Source organism: Wolffia australiana, chromosome 2 (genome assembly GCF_029677425.1).
Source record: "Wolffia australiana isolate 7733 chromosome 2, ASM2967742v1".
Lineage (NCBI taxonomy): Eukaryota > Viridiplantae > Streptophyta > Magnoliopsida > Alismatales > Araceae > Wolffia > Wolffia australiana.
The window spans coordinates 5624508-5641168 of record NC_135836.1 but is presented as its reverse complement, the minus strand read 5'-3'; the positions used below and the strand labels follow the sequence as shown (position 1 = coordinate 5641168).

The 16661-nt window shown below is 41.6% G+C and overlaps 1 protein-coding gene and 1 non-coding gene across 2 annotated transcripts; both read left to right on the top strand.

Moving 5' to 3' along the window:
- The first annotated feature begins 3496 nt into the window (after positions 1-3496).
- EDA7 (embryo sac development arrest 7) lies at positions 3497-15804 on the top strand. The gene is made up of 16 exons (XM_078591805.1): positions 3497-3767; positions 3930-4028; positions 4509-4600; positions 5370-5470; positions 12359-12449; positions 12581-12639; positions 12742-12847; positions 12920-12988; positions 13273-13325; positions 13401-13509; positions 14012-14191; positions 14283-14438; positions 14515-14607; positions 14674-14859; positions 14945-15174; positions 15255-15804. Exons 1-16 carry the CDS (start codon positions 3638-3640, stop codon positions 15568-15570), a joined length of 2070 nt encoding a protein of 689 aa, XP_078447931.1. The 5' UTR covers positions 3497-3637; the 3' UTR covers positions 15571-15804.
- On the top strand, positions 5154-5268 carry LOC144700341 (U6atac minor spliceosomal RNA). The gene has a single exon (XR_013580716.1). It is a non-coding gene; the product is annotated as a U6atac minor spliceosomal RNA (small nuclear RNA).
- Positions 15805-16661: the final 857 nt, after the last annotated feature.

The window sequence follows — 16661 nt, the reverse complement described above, 5'->3', positions numbered from 1 at the left end:
GAATTCTCGTTCATGTTCGCCGTTCTGAATCGCCGTTGATTAATCCATGCATTTCGGTACTTATTCGTCCTTCCTGTTCGCCCTTCTTCTTCGTCGTGGCCCATATTTTCATAGTAAAACAATAGGTTCTTATGAACTAAATCGCCGATGTCATGCCTACTTATAGTACGTATTCTCCAATAAACCAAGAAATTGTCTTCCAATAAAACATATTTCATTATGTTCCTCGCGACCTCAAAATTGAGTCACAGAACAGAATATAATTCACAAGTCTGCGAAAATGAATCGTCCTCATTCACAATTCGATACAAGTGATCCATCATGCTTGCGAGATGTCGGCAAAATTGATATGGCCTCATTGAACGCGCCGGCACATCAAAAGGCGGGCAGGGTCGAGCCAAGCAGTCCACCTCGCCACCTCCGGTCCGTCTGGGTCAACCTCGGGCATGGTCGAGCTGCATGCTCCCGTCATTAGCTCTCTGATAAGCTGATAAGCTGCATGCTCCCGTCATTTCAATGCCTCCTTCACCGCCCCCCTGCTCTCACCCAGCAAGAACATATTTTAAATTCAAATTGCCAATCAAGAATAATGTTTAACTTTATTGAAATGCTGTTTATTAATAATAAACGCATGGTGCAATATAGTTGTTCGTCTCACCTGGCACAGAATGCAGCCCGGCTGTGGGGAACTCAGTCTCCTACGTTGGAGTTTTTATCAGTGGGGAACACAAAATCCAGCCAACTCACTTGCTTTTCTTGCCTGAAAATTTCGGTATCAACCCAGATAGGAAATTTGAAATATGTTTTTCAATAAATTCTCAAACGACATAGGTGTATATCTAAAAGCATTAAATGAAAGAGAATAAAATAAAGGCAGGTTCACATCTGTAGGAGGAAAAATAATGTTCAACTATAATGCGCCTTGGCCAGATCCTGGGGCTGTAAAATTTCAATAGCAGAACTAAGTTATTGTTCATCGACCAGCTCAGAAATCTGCGACTGGAGAAAATCCTTAGTGACACTGCTCAAATAAAGATGAGATTTCAGAATCTCAATTAGATGTACATCATCAGTCGTCTGGGAAAGGCAGGAGAAGTTATTCTGAGGTGTTTCTCCTTTTTTGATTGATTCTGCTTTCTTCTGGAGGGCTTGGCGTTCCTCAAGGTAATTTCTAGCAACAACATCTTCAAAGGTGCTCGACAACCCATGGGAGATTTATGATCTTTCTTTTGCCTATATTGCTGCAACTGAATATAAATGAGGATAAAAAATGAGAAAAATAGCATGAAATATCCGTAAAGAGCAAGAAACTGATGCTTGGAACAATGAAAAAGCAACATGAAAGGGAATTGGGGCAAGAAAAACCTTCTTCCGTCCATGCTAATAGATCCGTCGTGTTCTTCTTTCTTTCCATTAAATCTTGCAGCATAGGCCAAGAGGGAACCGGGGGGTCAACGATTCAATCCTCACAAGAATCTGCTCTGCAAAGAGACCCACCAATTAAAGAAGCAAGAAATTGAATCCTGAAGCAGCTAAATCCATGACGACCGCAAGAGAAAAGGCACAGATCTACCAAGAGAAAAGGCGACGCGGAAAGAAGGCGTCAAACCTAGGACGAATCAAACTAAGAAGCAAAACAGTCAAAGATGAATCTGTTCATCAACAGATCCATCCGCGGATAACTGTACTGCTTAAAATAAATCTTGATTCAAATCACGAGAAACCAAATTTCCAACAGAATTTGACAAAAAAGCATATGAAAACAAATTCGCAATGCGTCGGAGAATTGATTTCTTGGCAAATTGAAGACAATGCTCCGATCATGGAATTCTTCTTCCCCTTCTCCTTCATGCGAGAGTTCTGAGAGAGAGATTGAAATTTGAGATCCAGATCAGTCCATGATCTACCATCACTCGTGGATCAAAGCAAAAAAGAATCGGTGAGGAAGAAGAATTGAAGATCAAATTTCAATGAACCCTATAACAGCAAGCGCAAATGAACGAATGGGTATGGAAGAGCATGAATTTAGCTGGCCCATCTCCTCTTTATCCCAGGGCACCTCCGTGGCCCGAGAGCAGGCGTTGATGATGGTGTTGTAGGTGAGGACCGTCAGCGCGACAGAGTAGGGCGGCCGCTTCAGCCGATCGAGGAGGGCGAGGGCGGCGTGCTCGCGATTCGGTGCCGACGACGTTGATCAGCGCGGAAGCCCCTTTTCCCTCGCGCCCTTTCTTCCTCCTTCTCCACCGTCTCCTTCTCCTTCGTCGCCTTTCTCAGCTCTCTCCCGGGTGACTCACATTAGGCGTGCTAAAATCTTTCTTTCTTCAAATCGCGCTGTGACGTGGAATCCACGTGGCTGCCACGTGGATTCCGCCTAGGTGGACTCCGCCGGAACTCCACCTGGCAGCCACGTAGACTCCACGTCAGAGGCTGCGGACCAAATGGGACTTCGGGCTGTGTCGCGGCAAAAAAAAAGTAAGGGCTGTAACTCGAATTTTCGAAAAAGTTTGGGCCACACCGTGATATAACCCCTAAAATAAAATACTTACGCGGGGTACTTAAACCCCGGGTGGCGCGCGTCGACTCGAGCCGCTCGACGTGGTTGCTGGCATCCCGTGGTGTCTTCTTCCCGATGGTCCTCCATCACTTTTGTTTCTGTTATTGCTCCAAAGTCACAACAAATGATAGAAGCAGTCAACTGACTTTTCTATTGGTGCAGTCAACTGATTTCTGAATATTTCTTTTTCTACTGATCTATGGAGTTGAATACCCTTTTACATAGTTGAAGAGGGCATCTGCTCCATTCAGAAGGCCATCTGGCCCATTATTAGAAGGCTATCTGGCCCATTATGAGAAGGGAACTTGGTCCAATAAGGGGAGAGGGGTCTTTCAGGTATAGTGCAAGGATGCGGACGGGACGATTTTTTCTTCCCATGATAAAAAAATCGTCCTGTCCGAGGGTATGGACGAATTTTGGGACGAAAATTCATCCCGGGGACCCCCGGACGGGACGGTTTTCATCCCGTGGGATGAAAAAACCGTCCAGCAAGAGGTCCCGGACGATGGACGTATGAATCTGGACGGAAAACCACCGGATTCACATCCGACGGTTGAGATGTTGCCATGTGGCCTCGCAATGACAATTTGCATCAAAGTCCCTGTATTTTTACGTGCGTGTAAATGGACGCCACTCAAAAATAATTGTACATATGCCCCTTTGCGTTCTATCTCCTCAGTAATTCCCTAAAAAAATTGAAAAAATCTATATTAATATATTAAAAATATAAATGACTTTTTTCATCTCGGACAAATTTTGGGAGGAAAACCGTCCATGTATGACTGGACGGGACGTTTTTTTATCGTTGGAGGAAAAACGTCCCGTCCTTCGTCCCTGAATTTAATAGGGATGTCGGGCGGGACAAAATTCGTCCCGTCCCGTTCATGGCCCACGTCCGGGACGATCCGGAACTATACTTGCAGGTCGACAAGTACCCCTGCCTAGGGTTTAAGGGCGACAAGTACCCCTGAATCTAGTCGAGGAGATTGGAAGAATAAGGTTGCATCTCCAGCATTTCTACTGCAATAATTCGAGTCCTGAATGGCGATTTTCGATCGTTGAAGCCTGTTGATTTCGTTTTGAATGGCGACCCAGTGCGGTGGTCTGAAAGTTTTGTCTCACAATGGTGTTAAGGTGTACTGTATTACCGGCCACCGGTATGGCGCCACTCCCATACCGACGAACAAGTTGAAATCTCTGAAGAAGGATGAAGGTTCGTCCTTTTCTTTCAAAACTGTAATTACTTTTTCGAACTTCTGTACCCGTTTCTCAGTTTCCTTTGTACCAGCTTCATCTTTACGTTCTGAAGTTTTTTCACGATACCCTTTATTGGCGTGGTTACTGACTCAATTTCCTTGGTCTGGACTTCCTTTAGAATTCAGAAGAAGGCTAGACGTCATTCATGACTTGAAATTTGAGACTGCAACTTCTCGAATCAAGGTCACTCCCGATGGCGAGTATGTCGTTGCATCAGGTATTTTATGGTTCTTAAAATTGGAGCTGACTCAAAAGTTTCTTTTTTTTTCGAGATATGCTTCCATTTAATATGCCCTATGCGCAAGTTTTCAATACTCCTTCGGAGCGCTTCTCTCGAGTAGTCGGTCAGCTTCTTGCTCTCAATTCGCTTCGTTGTCCACGATTTATGGAATGGACATAACATTTACTAGAAACTCAGCCGCATAAAAAATTTATAATACCTGTGAGTGGCTCACTTGCGCCTCACATTGCACGCATGATAATTTCCTGCTTATCTATATGGTGTTTTCGTTCCTATGATCCCTAAATTGTGAGGTTTGTGGTTGTTTTTTGTGTTTTCGTTAATTAGTTTTTTAAACCGAAGTTTTTATTTTTCTTCCTTACAGTTCTTGCCGTTGTGATAGTTATCCGTATCATGAATTTTGAAATACTTTAACTGTGTGATAGTTATGAAGCTGTTTTCCTTTGGGTTGCGCAGGAATTCACCCCCCTCAGATGAAGGTTTATGAGTTGAAAGATATGGCTCAAAAGTTCGAGAGGCACCTTACATCCGAGATTATAAATTTTCAAGTATGAATTATTATGCTGTTTATTTTACCCTCACATATGCATGAATATTCTCGAGAGTTTGAATATACTCTCTTCTCTATTCCTCATATCTTAATTTTGTGAGTTCAATCTTTTAATTAGGCATTGATGATCTTTATAATTCCATAAGTAACTTTGTTCAAAACAAATATTCCATAAGTGATATAATTGATCGCCAATATTCAGTTCCTATATACTTTCCTGAAAGTTTTGAGGAACATGTGTTCATACATCGGTGATTCCTTCATTCAAATAGAAGTCATGAATCGTGGCTGTTTTGGGATGCGTGTAGTCTTTGAAATCTTTGAACAAGGTTGTCAAGACGATCATTTTCTCATTAGTATACGAAATAGGATATATCTTTCCATGATAAAAGTCCCAAGGATATCTTAAATTTAACAAACACAGTTTACAGGAAACCGTTGAAATAGGGAAGCGGTAGATTTTATCCTAATTGACTACAAACCATATTGTTCATATCATCGCCTCAAGTAGGATCATTTACCCCTTTTAACCTTCTGAAAATATTTTATTTGTGTTCGTTAGAAGGAGAGATGGTTGGCATCTCCCCCAACAGGGACGGGAACAGCTTTCGAGCTCACCTGTGACACATTGAGGCGAACCATTTCAGTAGATCTCACCAAGTTTTTAAGAAAAAAAAGAAAATATTTTATTTCTAGAATTCTTCCAGGATGATAGATAGTTATTTCTTTTGACTCTTTGATGAAAATACGATATTTTACTTGTCTAGGTGTTGAGTGAGGATTATTCGAAGATGGCTTTTCTTTGTGCTGATCGTTCTGTTTGCCTGCATGCAAAGTATGGGAGCCATTACAACTTGCGCATCCCAAGGTTTTCCCTCTAGTTTTTTCAACATTCTAATATTCTTGAATTATTTATAATATTTGAATGTTTATTTAATATTTTATTTTAAAAGGGAAAGTGACGATCACCTGGAATTGGCGACCAAACTAATACTCTATAGATATGAACACGTGTTACGAGCGCGACTGAACTCATCCTCCCCCTCATGTAGTTCCGTACTAGTATGTAACAAGAACCTCCACTTGGTGAATGACGCCATCCGTCAAAGCTGTCCTCCATTGAAAATGATCTCATTACGGTGCAGCCATTTGAATGTTCTAAATAGATTGATTTGCACTCTTCTTACTATTAAAATTTGTTACTGTCGTAGTACCCAATTAGGAAATGTTTACTTGGGAATTGAATTCTGATATGATAGGATCCCTAAAATGGTATGATTAAAGGAAAATGGGATGCACCTGTACCGCTTGGTGGAAATCTGCTGCCCCATGGATGTTACAAATACAATCCTCTTGATGACCTCACCTTCTGATGGAGATCCGGGAATCCTGAGCTCCATCGCCCTCCTGTTGACCTGTCCAAATGCTGCCTCATTCAGAGAAAAAAATGACAAACCACCTGATTCTTGAATCTCGTCCTAAAGAAGGCTTCCCAGTCCTTTCACCTGTCCCCTCCTCATATCCTCCTTCGGGGGGTCTTATTCCTTAATGGGGTTGTTTTATGCTCTTAATAGGCCTGTCTTAGCCCTTTTATTCCTGAGTTGCCATGTGTTGCTTCACGTGATGATCTTCTGTACCTTTCTATGCTGTTGGCTTAGGCTCAGCCCTTAGTTGACCCTTGTTATGACCCCATGTTGATCCCTGTCTCCTCGGTCTGTGTCTCATGTTGATGTCCCTTCTTTCGCCCCTTTTGTATTCAATGTGAAGGACTGTATTAAATTCCTCTGTCAGAACGTCAGAAATTTTTGCGTTCCAGTTTTAGGCGATTCAATGTCTCTGGCATCTTTTTCAAGTAAGATGATTAACATTTATGGTGAGACAAGTTAAGTTGATTAATGTGGTCTTGAAACCTCTGATTTTCTACCAGGCATTGGGTAGGAGTTCTTGGACAGATAGAAGATGAGTGGTTTTTTCGTACAACTCCTAATCACCTGTCCAATTGAGTCCAGATTTCTGGTTTTATCATTAAAAGAATGTCCGACTCCCATGGCTGTGGGATTCCTCCTGTCCTCTTGCATTCTTCTTTTGCTCTCTCTCTCTTTCTCATTTCGGCATTCACTAAGGGATTCATCAAATACTATTCTTTGTCATACTGCTTATGTTTCGGTTGAATAGGAGGGCATGTAATATCTCATTTGAGTGAGTAATTTCATACAATACGAGCAAAAATTAAACCAATACCTTTTTTAATATTAGAGAAACAATAGAGAGAACAGATTAACCCGGTGGTTTCTATATCTGGTCAGGAGTCTTTTTCAACAAGCATGAAAGGTCTTCCTCTGTGTATCCAACCAATGGGAAATTCAAATGGATGAAATGACACAGGAAAGGAAGACCGTCAGGGATGAAGAATTGATGACCACTGAGCTGGTGAAGAGTAGGTAGGGAAGGGTTAGGGTTAGAGTAAGGCAGAATGGGAAAGTAAGGGTAGAGTTTAACCAGTGAATTTCTGTTACAGCCTCCCTCTGAGTCGAAGAGTCGAGTTTGGTAGAGTGAACTGGGATTCAGGAGAGATTTCCAAGAATAGCCTCGTCCAGTAACAGAATTCAAGAAACAGACAAAAATGTAGTAGTATCCGAGAACGAAAGAAACTGGAAGAAGAAAGAAAAGAGAAGAACTAGGGGAGTCTGCTTCGACACCCCTCCCTCTGGATCGGGTAGCTCCCCCCCTCCAGGCTCATAGCACTTCTGATGAGAAGTCACGAATGCCTCCTTTCTCCCTTGTGCATTTATTTATGTTGACCCAAATTGTTAGTTGATCGATGATGCTTGCTTCTCTGATATGTCTGAGGCAGGACCATATCATTACTCCCTCCCAAGTCCAAATTGTCCCCAATTTGGAATTCAGGAAATTGGCGAGTGATGACTTCAGCATCTTCCCAGGTTGCCTCGAAGTTGGGTAAGTCCTTCTATTTGATGAGTAGTTGCATTCCTGTTCTGTTGAAACGTCGCTTAAGCACAACTTCAGGAAAGACCTGCCATTCCCAATCATCAGAGATATTAGTAGGGTCATGTAAAATATTAATATCATCGCCCACGGCTTTGCGTAAATTCGATATATGGAAAACTGGGTGAATAGTTGCTGTTTCAGGGAGGTCCAGTTTATATGGCACTGGTCCAATTCTTTTGACAATGGTGTAGGGACCGACGTACTTGGGAGTTTATTTTTCAGATAAGCATTTTTCTAAGGTTTTCATCCTATACGGACGTAATTTTGCAAACATTTTATCGCCTTCTTGGAGTTCAATATCATGGCGATGTTGATCTGCCTTCTTTTTCATAATGGTTTGAACCTTGACTAGGTGATTTTGTAACTTGGATAAGATGAGATCCCTTTCCGTGAGTAAGGAATCTAGTGAGCCCAAAGGGCAAGGTGGGGAACCATAACGGATGATAGGAGGGTCTCGCCCATAAACAGCTATGAACGGTGTCATTTTTGTAGATGTGTGAAAGGAAGTGTTGTAACTGTACTCCGCCCAAGCTAACCAATTTGCCAACTTTTTAGGATTTTCAGAAGCAAAACAGCGTAAGTATCATTCCAAACTTCTATTCATGACTTCTGTCTGACCTTCCGTTTCAGGAGGGTATGATGAACTGAACTTCAGCGATATACCTTGTAATTTGTGTAACTCTTTCCAAAATTGGCTAGTGAAGGTACTGCCCTTATTAGAGACAATTGAAAGAGGAATGCCGTGTAATCGTACTATCTCTTTAACAAAGAGGTTAGCAATTTCAGGAGTGGTGAATGGATGTCTAACTCCAATGTAATGACGGCATTTACTTAGTCTGCAAACCACTACCAGTATAGACTTATAACCTCCCGACTTGGGTAGCCCTTCGATAAAATCCGTGGATATGTCCTCCCATATTTGGTTAGGTATGGGGAGGGGTTGTAGCAATCCTGCCGGGGAGAGTGTTGAGGCCTTATGGCATTGACAAACCTGGCAGGCAGCCACATACGCTCTGATTTTATTTTTCATACCTTGCCAGTATAGTTGCTGAGAAATTCGCTTGTGAGTTTTTAGTACTCCTCCATGTCCACCAATCTTGGCGCCATGAAACACTTTTAGAACCAAAGGGATCAGTGACGAGTTTGCACGTAGCACCAGTTTCCCTTTGTATAGTAAAGCATTATTATGTAGAGTGTAGTGTTGTGTCGTGGATGACTGGGAGAGTAGTGCCTGTTTGATACTGGAGAGTTTTGGGTCCTGGTTAAGCTCCTTGTCCAGCAACTGTCTATCTAACCAATTTGTCATTGATATGTTATGGCATTGAGCTTGATCATCTGTCATTGAGCGAGATAAGGGATCTGCAACCGCATTATGTCTACCTGCCTTGAAACGGATCTCAAAATTGAAACCCAATAATTTGGATACCCAATTGGGATAATGTTGCGGTACCTCCTTTTATTCAGTAAGTGTCAAACTGTTCCCAGCAAGTGGATCTGAGTCGAGTATAGCACAGAGATGTGTCTGAGAGGGCAGAAGAGGCCAAAGTAAAGGAAGAAGGAGGCTGCAGGAGCTCCAGCCCAGGGGCGGCGCCTTTAGGGAACAGAAAGAATGAACAGGAGAAACTCACATTAGCGGCTAGGGTTTGGGCACTTAAAAGGCCCCCCGATTACATTTGTCCCACGTGGGGAGGTCCTTAAGTGGCCTCCCACGTGGGACCACTTACTCGACTAGAGTCCCACGTGTGACTCCTTAAACAGTGGGCCACACGTGGGAAAAAGGAGAGTAAGTTCGAGAAGGAAAGAGAAGGAAAAAAGGAGAAGAAAAGGGGAGAAAAGAGGGGGGAAAAAGGGTGGGCCACTTATAGATCTGTGGCCCACTTACAACAGACTTAGAGAAGAGGGAGAAGGGGAAAATAGGGATCTGAGGAGTCCCAGTCCAACAGTAAGAAACTTTAAACTGAACTGATCTGTATGTGTGAAGAATTTCTGAAATAAAAGGTAGTGTTTCCACTTATGGACGGATAATACCACTGCCATCAATTCTCGTTCATATGTAGATTTGAGTTTAGAATTGTAGTTGAGAGTTTTACTGTAATATGCAATCGGGTGTGAGTCCTGGATGAGTACAGTTCCCAACCCAAACCCAGAGGCGTCGGTTTCAACTGTAAAAGGCCTTGCAAAAATCTGGTAGCTTGAGTATTGGTGTGGTAGAAAGTGCATTTTTCATGTCAATGAATGCTTTATCGGCTACATCTGTCCCGGTGAAAGCATTTTTCTTCAGTAAAGATGTCAAAGGTTGAGCTTTGGAAGCATAGTGAGCCACAAAACGCCTGTAATAATCCGTCGATCCTTGAAAGGACCCGAGTTGCTTTAAAGATTTTGGAGTTGGCCATGATGTAATGGTGTCAATTTTGCTTGGGTCGATTTCCAAACCTTGGGTAGAAATTCGGTGACCAAGGAACTCGTTAAAATTTTGAGCAAATAGACATTTCTTTGGGTTGACTTGTAAGCAATTGTCTTGCAAAGTTTGAAAGACCTGATGAAGATGTTTCTCATGGTCGATAGCAGTTCTTCTGTATATCAAAATATCGTCAAAACATACCAACACAAACTTGCGGAGATGTTGTCTGAAAATAGATTTCATAATGGCTTGGAAAGTAGCAGGTGCATTACTTTTACCCAAATGACATAACCAAAAATTCAAAGTGTCCCTGGTGAGTTTTGAATGCCGTCTCATGATCGATAGCAGTTCTGCTGTATATCAAAATATCGTTAAAAAATACCAACACAAACTTGCAGAGATGTTGTCTGATTTTAAATTTCATAAGGGCTTGGAAAGTAGTAGGTGCATTACTTAAAACAAATGACATAACCAAAAATTCAAATTGTCCCTGGTGTGTTTTGAATGCCATCTTATGGATGTCTTCTTCATGCATGCGGATTTGGTAATATCCAGATTTGAGGTCTAATTTAGTAAACAGTGTAGCTCCTTGTAATTTCTCAAATAATTCATCTACCATTGGTATAGGGTATCTGTTTGGAATAGTGACTTTGTTGAGAGCCCTATAATCAATGCAAATTCTCCACCCCCCATCTTTCTTTCTAAATGAAAGAGCAGGACTAGAGTAAGGACTGGTAGAAGACCGGATAATTTGGGTAGAAATCATATCTTAAGTAAGCTTCTCTAGCTCATTTTTGTGGAGGCACGAATAACAATATGATCTCAATTAATTTGGGCTGTCCCAGGCTTCAAATGCACTCTATGATCTATGTCTCTCTTGGGGGGTAATTCTAAAACAGACTCGAAAACAGATGGATGAAGAAGACTGTAATTATCAATATACGAAGATTTTAAGATTGTAAATACCGTGGGTTGTCTTGGATTACATGCCGCATAGAGTGCTTGAAACTGCCTTTTACTGTTGATGATGTCTTGTGCACTTGGAAATGGTGGTGTTGAAGAAGATAAGAAATATTGGTCTGTCTTGAGTTGGTGAACAACTCCTTGCCATAAAATCTTCAGAGTTCTCAAGTTATAGTTGCTTAAGAACCATTCAAGTGTTCCCAGTCACGAAACCCCACTTCTTTCTCCGTGTAAATGAACCAATTCTGAGCTGAATTATCTAGATGCAATGAGATCAAATGCATTTTATCCTTGTCATCCATTGGATGTAGGTAAAAGAAACGATCAGCACACGCAATCCATCTATCTGCATTTTCACCTTGGAAAAGAGGCAAATTTCCACGTTTAAACTGAAAATTCTGGTCTGACCTGGGATTTATGGGTTGTGGCTGGCGTGTTGATGATGATTTCCCCTTTCACTTATAGATGCAGTTTGTTTGAATTCCTCCAGACACAGGTTGATGGAAGCTATTTGCTCCATCGCATGTTCTAATACATTGGCAGTGCGTCGTTGTACCTTGATCAACCTTGGATCTTGATCCATCAAGAAGGTAAAATGGTAAAATCAAGATCGAGAAAGATCACACTCTGATACCAGTGTTACACCCTCCCTCTGAGTCGAAGAGTCAAACGGTAGAGTGAACTGGGATTCAGGAGAGATTTCCAAGAATAGCCTCGTCCAGTAGCAGAATTCAAGAAACAGACAAAAATGTAGTAGTATCCAAGAACGAGAGAATCTGGAAGAAGAAAGAAAAGAAAAGAACTAGGGGAGTCCGCTTCGACACCCCTCCCTCTGGATCGGGTAGCTCCCCCCCTCCAGGCTCATAGCACTTCTGATGAGAAGTCACGAATGCCTCCTTTCTCCCATGTGCATTTATTTATAGTCAGCTATGTTGGTCCTAATTGTTAGTTGACCGACGAAGCTTGCTTCTCTGATATGTCTGAGGCAGGACCGTATCAATTTCCATGTCGCCCTCGCTCTCTATCGAGGAGCCGCTTGGTCAATATCAGGGTCTGCAATTGGGCAGGGTCATTCTGGGCTGCAGTAGTTGATCTGGTCCCGTCTTCCTCTTGTGTATTTTGGTCAGTCTCCTAACATTCTCTTCCTTACGTTATCCCTTTTCGTAGATGAAAGTGTGCCATTGTTTTCTTACTTCTGTCCAACGTTGCACATTGTGGAGATATACCATTATACCATTAAAATTTGTGATGTCGTTGTTGATATGTTTGCACCTTTTCAATATATTCTGCTTCATCAGTAAAATATTACGTTATCTATGTCTGCTAATTCAAATTATTAACGAGTATGTGGGGGACATCACCATTCTTTTTGATAATCAACAGAATGGGGAGAGATATTACTTATGATTGCTGGTCCTGTGATTTACTTTGTTCTGCGTCTTCTCCAGAAGTTTACAGAATCAACTTGGAACAGGTATTTAATTTTTGATTCGACATTTCCTGGTGACGGTTGTTTGTTTTCAATGGTTCAGTTCACCATACGTTTCACACGGGGGGGGGATTTTGTTCTTCATATCTCGTACAATCTTTTTTGACAATTGTCAGGGTCGTTTTCTTTCCTCTCTCAACACCGAAGCGCCTGCTATAAATAAGGTCACGCGAAGGTTTGAGACCTGTCAAGTTTTTTTTGGTGTCTGTTTCATTCTGTTGTTGCCCATTCAACAGACTTTCCTCTGATAATCCCCCCATTTTTTTTATTTGTCCAGTTCTGTCCATGGGCTCCTTGCCTGCGGAGGAGAAGATGGTTCTGTGGAATGTTTTGATTTGAGGGCCAAATCATCTGTTGGGAAAATTGATGCTTGCCCGAGCGAGGTATTGAAAGTTGTTTAAAACTCTCATTTTTTGGGTTTTACTCTGGGCACCATTTAACTCATGGTTCATCAGGAGGTCACTGCTTTGCGGTTTAATGATGACAGCGGCTTCTACTTAGCTGTTGGCAGCAGTACTGGAAAGGTGAGGCAGCTTGTTATTCCGCTGTAATGTTTCATTCGCAAACATGCATATATTTCCGAAGATATATGCGATTCGCCTTGTTTAGTTTTTATTATAAAAGTAATTTTCTATTTATTATTTTCAACTGGAAAAGGGTTATACCTTGTTCTCTTTTTACAGGGACAAACAAATGAAAGTCTCGGTGGATATTTTCTTTTTAGGAATTTTGCATTTTACTTGGGGATTCTGTAAGAATTATAAGGCCTCATCTGCGAAACCTCATTGGTCAAGTTCTTTGCGTGCAGGTGCTAACCTATGACTTGCGTTCTTCTTATCCTATCAGAGTGAAGGACCATAAGTAAGTTGTCCGTAGAGTCCATTGTACTTTCTCATGCTCTGTAAATGACTAATTTTTATTTTTTATGTAATTTAGAAACGACAGCCCTATAGTGAACATAAATTGGCATCAGACCCTCAATTCGGTGAAGCCAAAATTGATCACTGCCGATTGTCATATTGTCAACATTTGGGATCCTGATACGGTAATGTTGGTCGATAATGCATTGGGTCTCTCTTTTATTCTCTCTTCGTTGTAGACTAGGTACTAAAACATGAGACTTTTTCTCGTTTTTTTTCATTTTCTGATGAGACAGAGGGCGGTTTCCTCAGTGTGTTTCTTGCAAACAACAATTTAAAAGTTGGGACAATTTTTTTCCGTTTTCGGGCTTGGGGTTTTATGGGTTCTTTATTCCTTTAGTCTACAGAATGAATATTTCGCCAGAAATCAGAGCAACCAGACTTTTTCCCAAGTCAATATTTCATCAGAAATCACCTGCGTAGTGTTTGGAAAATTTCCATTCTTTTTTGTCTTCAATGCATTTCCCTAAATTATGAAGGATAAATGAAGCATAAATTAGGTCACAGGGTGTATGAAATGTGTCAGAAACTTACTGATGTATGGAAAAACTTTCGCCTTGATCCTTGTCCACATCATTAATTTATCATACTTCTTTCCAATTGCTTATTCGTTTTGCAATTTCCCAGGGCGATAATTTGACAGCAATTCAACCGAGTGGAGGTGGCAGTGGGAAAATCAACGATTTTTGCACCTTTCCTCAAAGCGGATTGATGCTCTTTGCGCTTGATCACAGTCAGATCCCATCCTATTTTGTACCTGCTCTTGGTCCTGCTCCCAAGTGGATTAAAGACCTCGATAGGATAGTGGTGAGAGGACAAATCATCCTATTCTCGATTTTCAGATAATATTTGGCTTATGGGCAAAAAGTTACAGCGCCTGAATCATTTCTAATGATAGGATGAAGAGGAGAATGCGGAGACTATGATCTTTGAGGATGTAAAATTTGTAACTGAAGAGGAGCTCGAAAAATTGAATCTGGCATCTCTAAAGTCCTCCAACATGGTAACCCCATATTTGCATGGTTACATCGTCAAACTTCATCTCTATAGAAAGGTACGGCCTCTGTGGATCTCTATTTTTTTGAGCTGTTATCTTTGTTGTATAATTGCGCTCAATTACTTTGTTGAAGGCCCGGGCTTTGGCAAACCCATTTGAGTACGAAGAATATGTGGAGAAGAAGAAGGAAGATAAGCTCGAGGCTGAGCGTGCTGCCCGTATCACGGTTAGTCTCTTCTTTTATTTTTGTTTGATACTCTGAAATCTAACTATTCATCTGATTTCGTCTTAGATTAAGCGGAAACTGCCTAAAGTGAACAGATCATACGCCGCGAGTATTCTTCAGAACTCAGAAGCCGATGAAGGTGATATTAACAAGGATGATGATGATGCTGCGAAGAAGTCATCAAACAGAAAGAAAATTGTTCGCAATGAATTGCTCAAAGATGATCGGTTCGCTGCACTGTTTGAGGACAAGGTAAATCGTTGGGGCTTGATCCAGACATGAGAAAACGCCTTAAATTTCTTGAGTAAGAAATTAATTGAAGTTCAATACTTGGCAGGACTTCGAGGTGGACGAGAAGTCGGAGGAGTACATGTCAAGGCATGCCCATGCATTGAGAGGGGATAAGAAAAAGGCGGTCCCATCTCTGATCGAAGAACACTTCGACCCAGTCCTTGAGGATGATGAATCCGAGGGCCAAGATGACGGAAGAGGTGATCGGAGCGATTCCGATTCTTCTGCTCCCGAGACTCCCAATGGCGACCTTTGTAACCGAGCCAAGAATCCAAGGTTCACAAACATTAAAAATATTTTAAACCTTTCATCTATTCTTTCAAAATTATCGTTTCAAATAATTCTTGGGGTGGCAGGCTATATGAGGTGAAGGATGAGCGTCATGCAGAAGCATTTCTGAACAGAGTCTCTCTGGCAGAAGAGGACAGCCTTCCACTGGGAGAACGAGCTCTCCGTGGAGGCCGCCGGCAAACAGAATTTGGCGGCAGAGGCACCGAGGTGAAACATGGCCCTGGCGGCTCTCGAGAGATCACCTTCTTCTCTAAGAAGAGGGGTGGCAGTCGAGCTGAAGGGAGGGGCGATCATGGCATGGAGAGGGAGGGTAAACGTAGGAGTGTCCACAGCCTGCGCCTCAAGCAACTCCCCGCGAGAGGCCGTGGCCGAAGACGATGATCAAACTGATACCGGCTTTTGGATGAGCTTCGATTTCTTGGATAATTAAAACAAAGGGGAGGTGCGTCTTGTCCCTCAGAGCATCAGGATCTCTCTTTGGTCTCTTTGACATGTGGTTGCTGAGCTCCTTAAGTAACAGACTATTTATGATTTTACTCACCATTCAATTAGCTACTACATTTATGATTCTAGTGTTAATAGAAATACATGTCTTACCAAGACAGAATTTTAAGATGTCCTCATGAAGGCAGTCAGTGATCTTTTCCTGTCTTTGTAGAGATGGGTACCTTTTTAGTCGTCCAATGGTCAATTTGATGCAGATTGTAGAGATGGGTATCTTCTCCCGTTATCTTCTACTGAGCAATGGGCATTCTTATTTTTCCTTGAGTTAACACTTGACGGTACACTGGCAGGTTCATGAATGGTTTCTATTCTTTCTCCCGTTTCAGTTTAGTTGGATTGTATTTTTTTCTTTATTTTGAATGAAGTTGGATTGTATTATAGTCTGGTTTGAGTTTGAGATGCACCCAACGTGACTTAGCATTGGGTCGGCTGTATCAGCTGTCCAGTTAGATTAATTTAAAATCCGGTTGTCCCATATCGGACTTAAGTTAATTTTTTTAGATATAAGTTGTGTAATATAGAACGAAAACAAGTGGGAAGGAATTGAAACCAAGGAGTATTAAGCCACAGATGACCTGATATCATAGATGTAGTAAGAAGATATAGTGGATTTGAAAAACTCGTCAGGGGGAGACAGAAGATGGAAGGCCAAGACATTCACTTGAAAATGCATATGTTAGCGTTTGGATGAATAGTAAAAATCCATCAAGGCTGGCATGGCTATGATCAACCCAAGTCAACATGGTTTTGGTTCGGCCAACTAATATTAAAACAATAGATTAGACCCCCAAACAGAATTTGAATTAATTGGTCCACCTATAAATCTTTTGAGTTTTAAAGAATCCAACAAAAATACACAATAACTTATGGATATTGTTTACTAGTTTGATGAGGACGTAAATTTAAATAGAATTCGGATCCAAATATACATAGTTCCGACCACTTTTTGTCTCAGAATTAGAATAGGT

Bases quoted from the DNA above. Each gene is read 5' to 3' on its own strand.
- EDA7 (XM_078591805.1), top strand. From the start codon at position 3,638: ATGGCGACCCAGTGCGGTGGTCTGAAAGTTTTGTCTCACAATGGTGTT. The intron at 14,860-14,944 runs GTAAATCGTTGG...AATACTTGGCAG, and splicing joins CTGCACTGTTTGAGGACAAG to GACTTCGAGGTGGACGAGAA. The intron at 15,175-15,254 runs GTTCACAAACAT...TTGGGGTGGCAG, and splicing joins AACCGAGCCAAGAATCCAAG to GCTATATGAGGTGAAGGATG.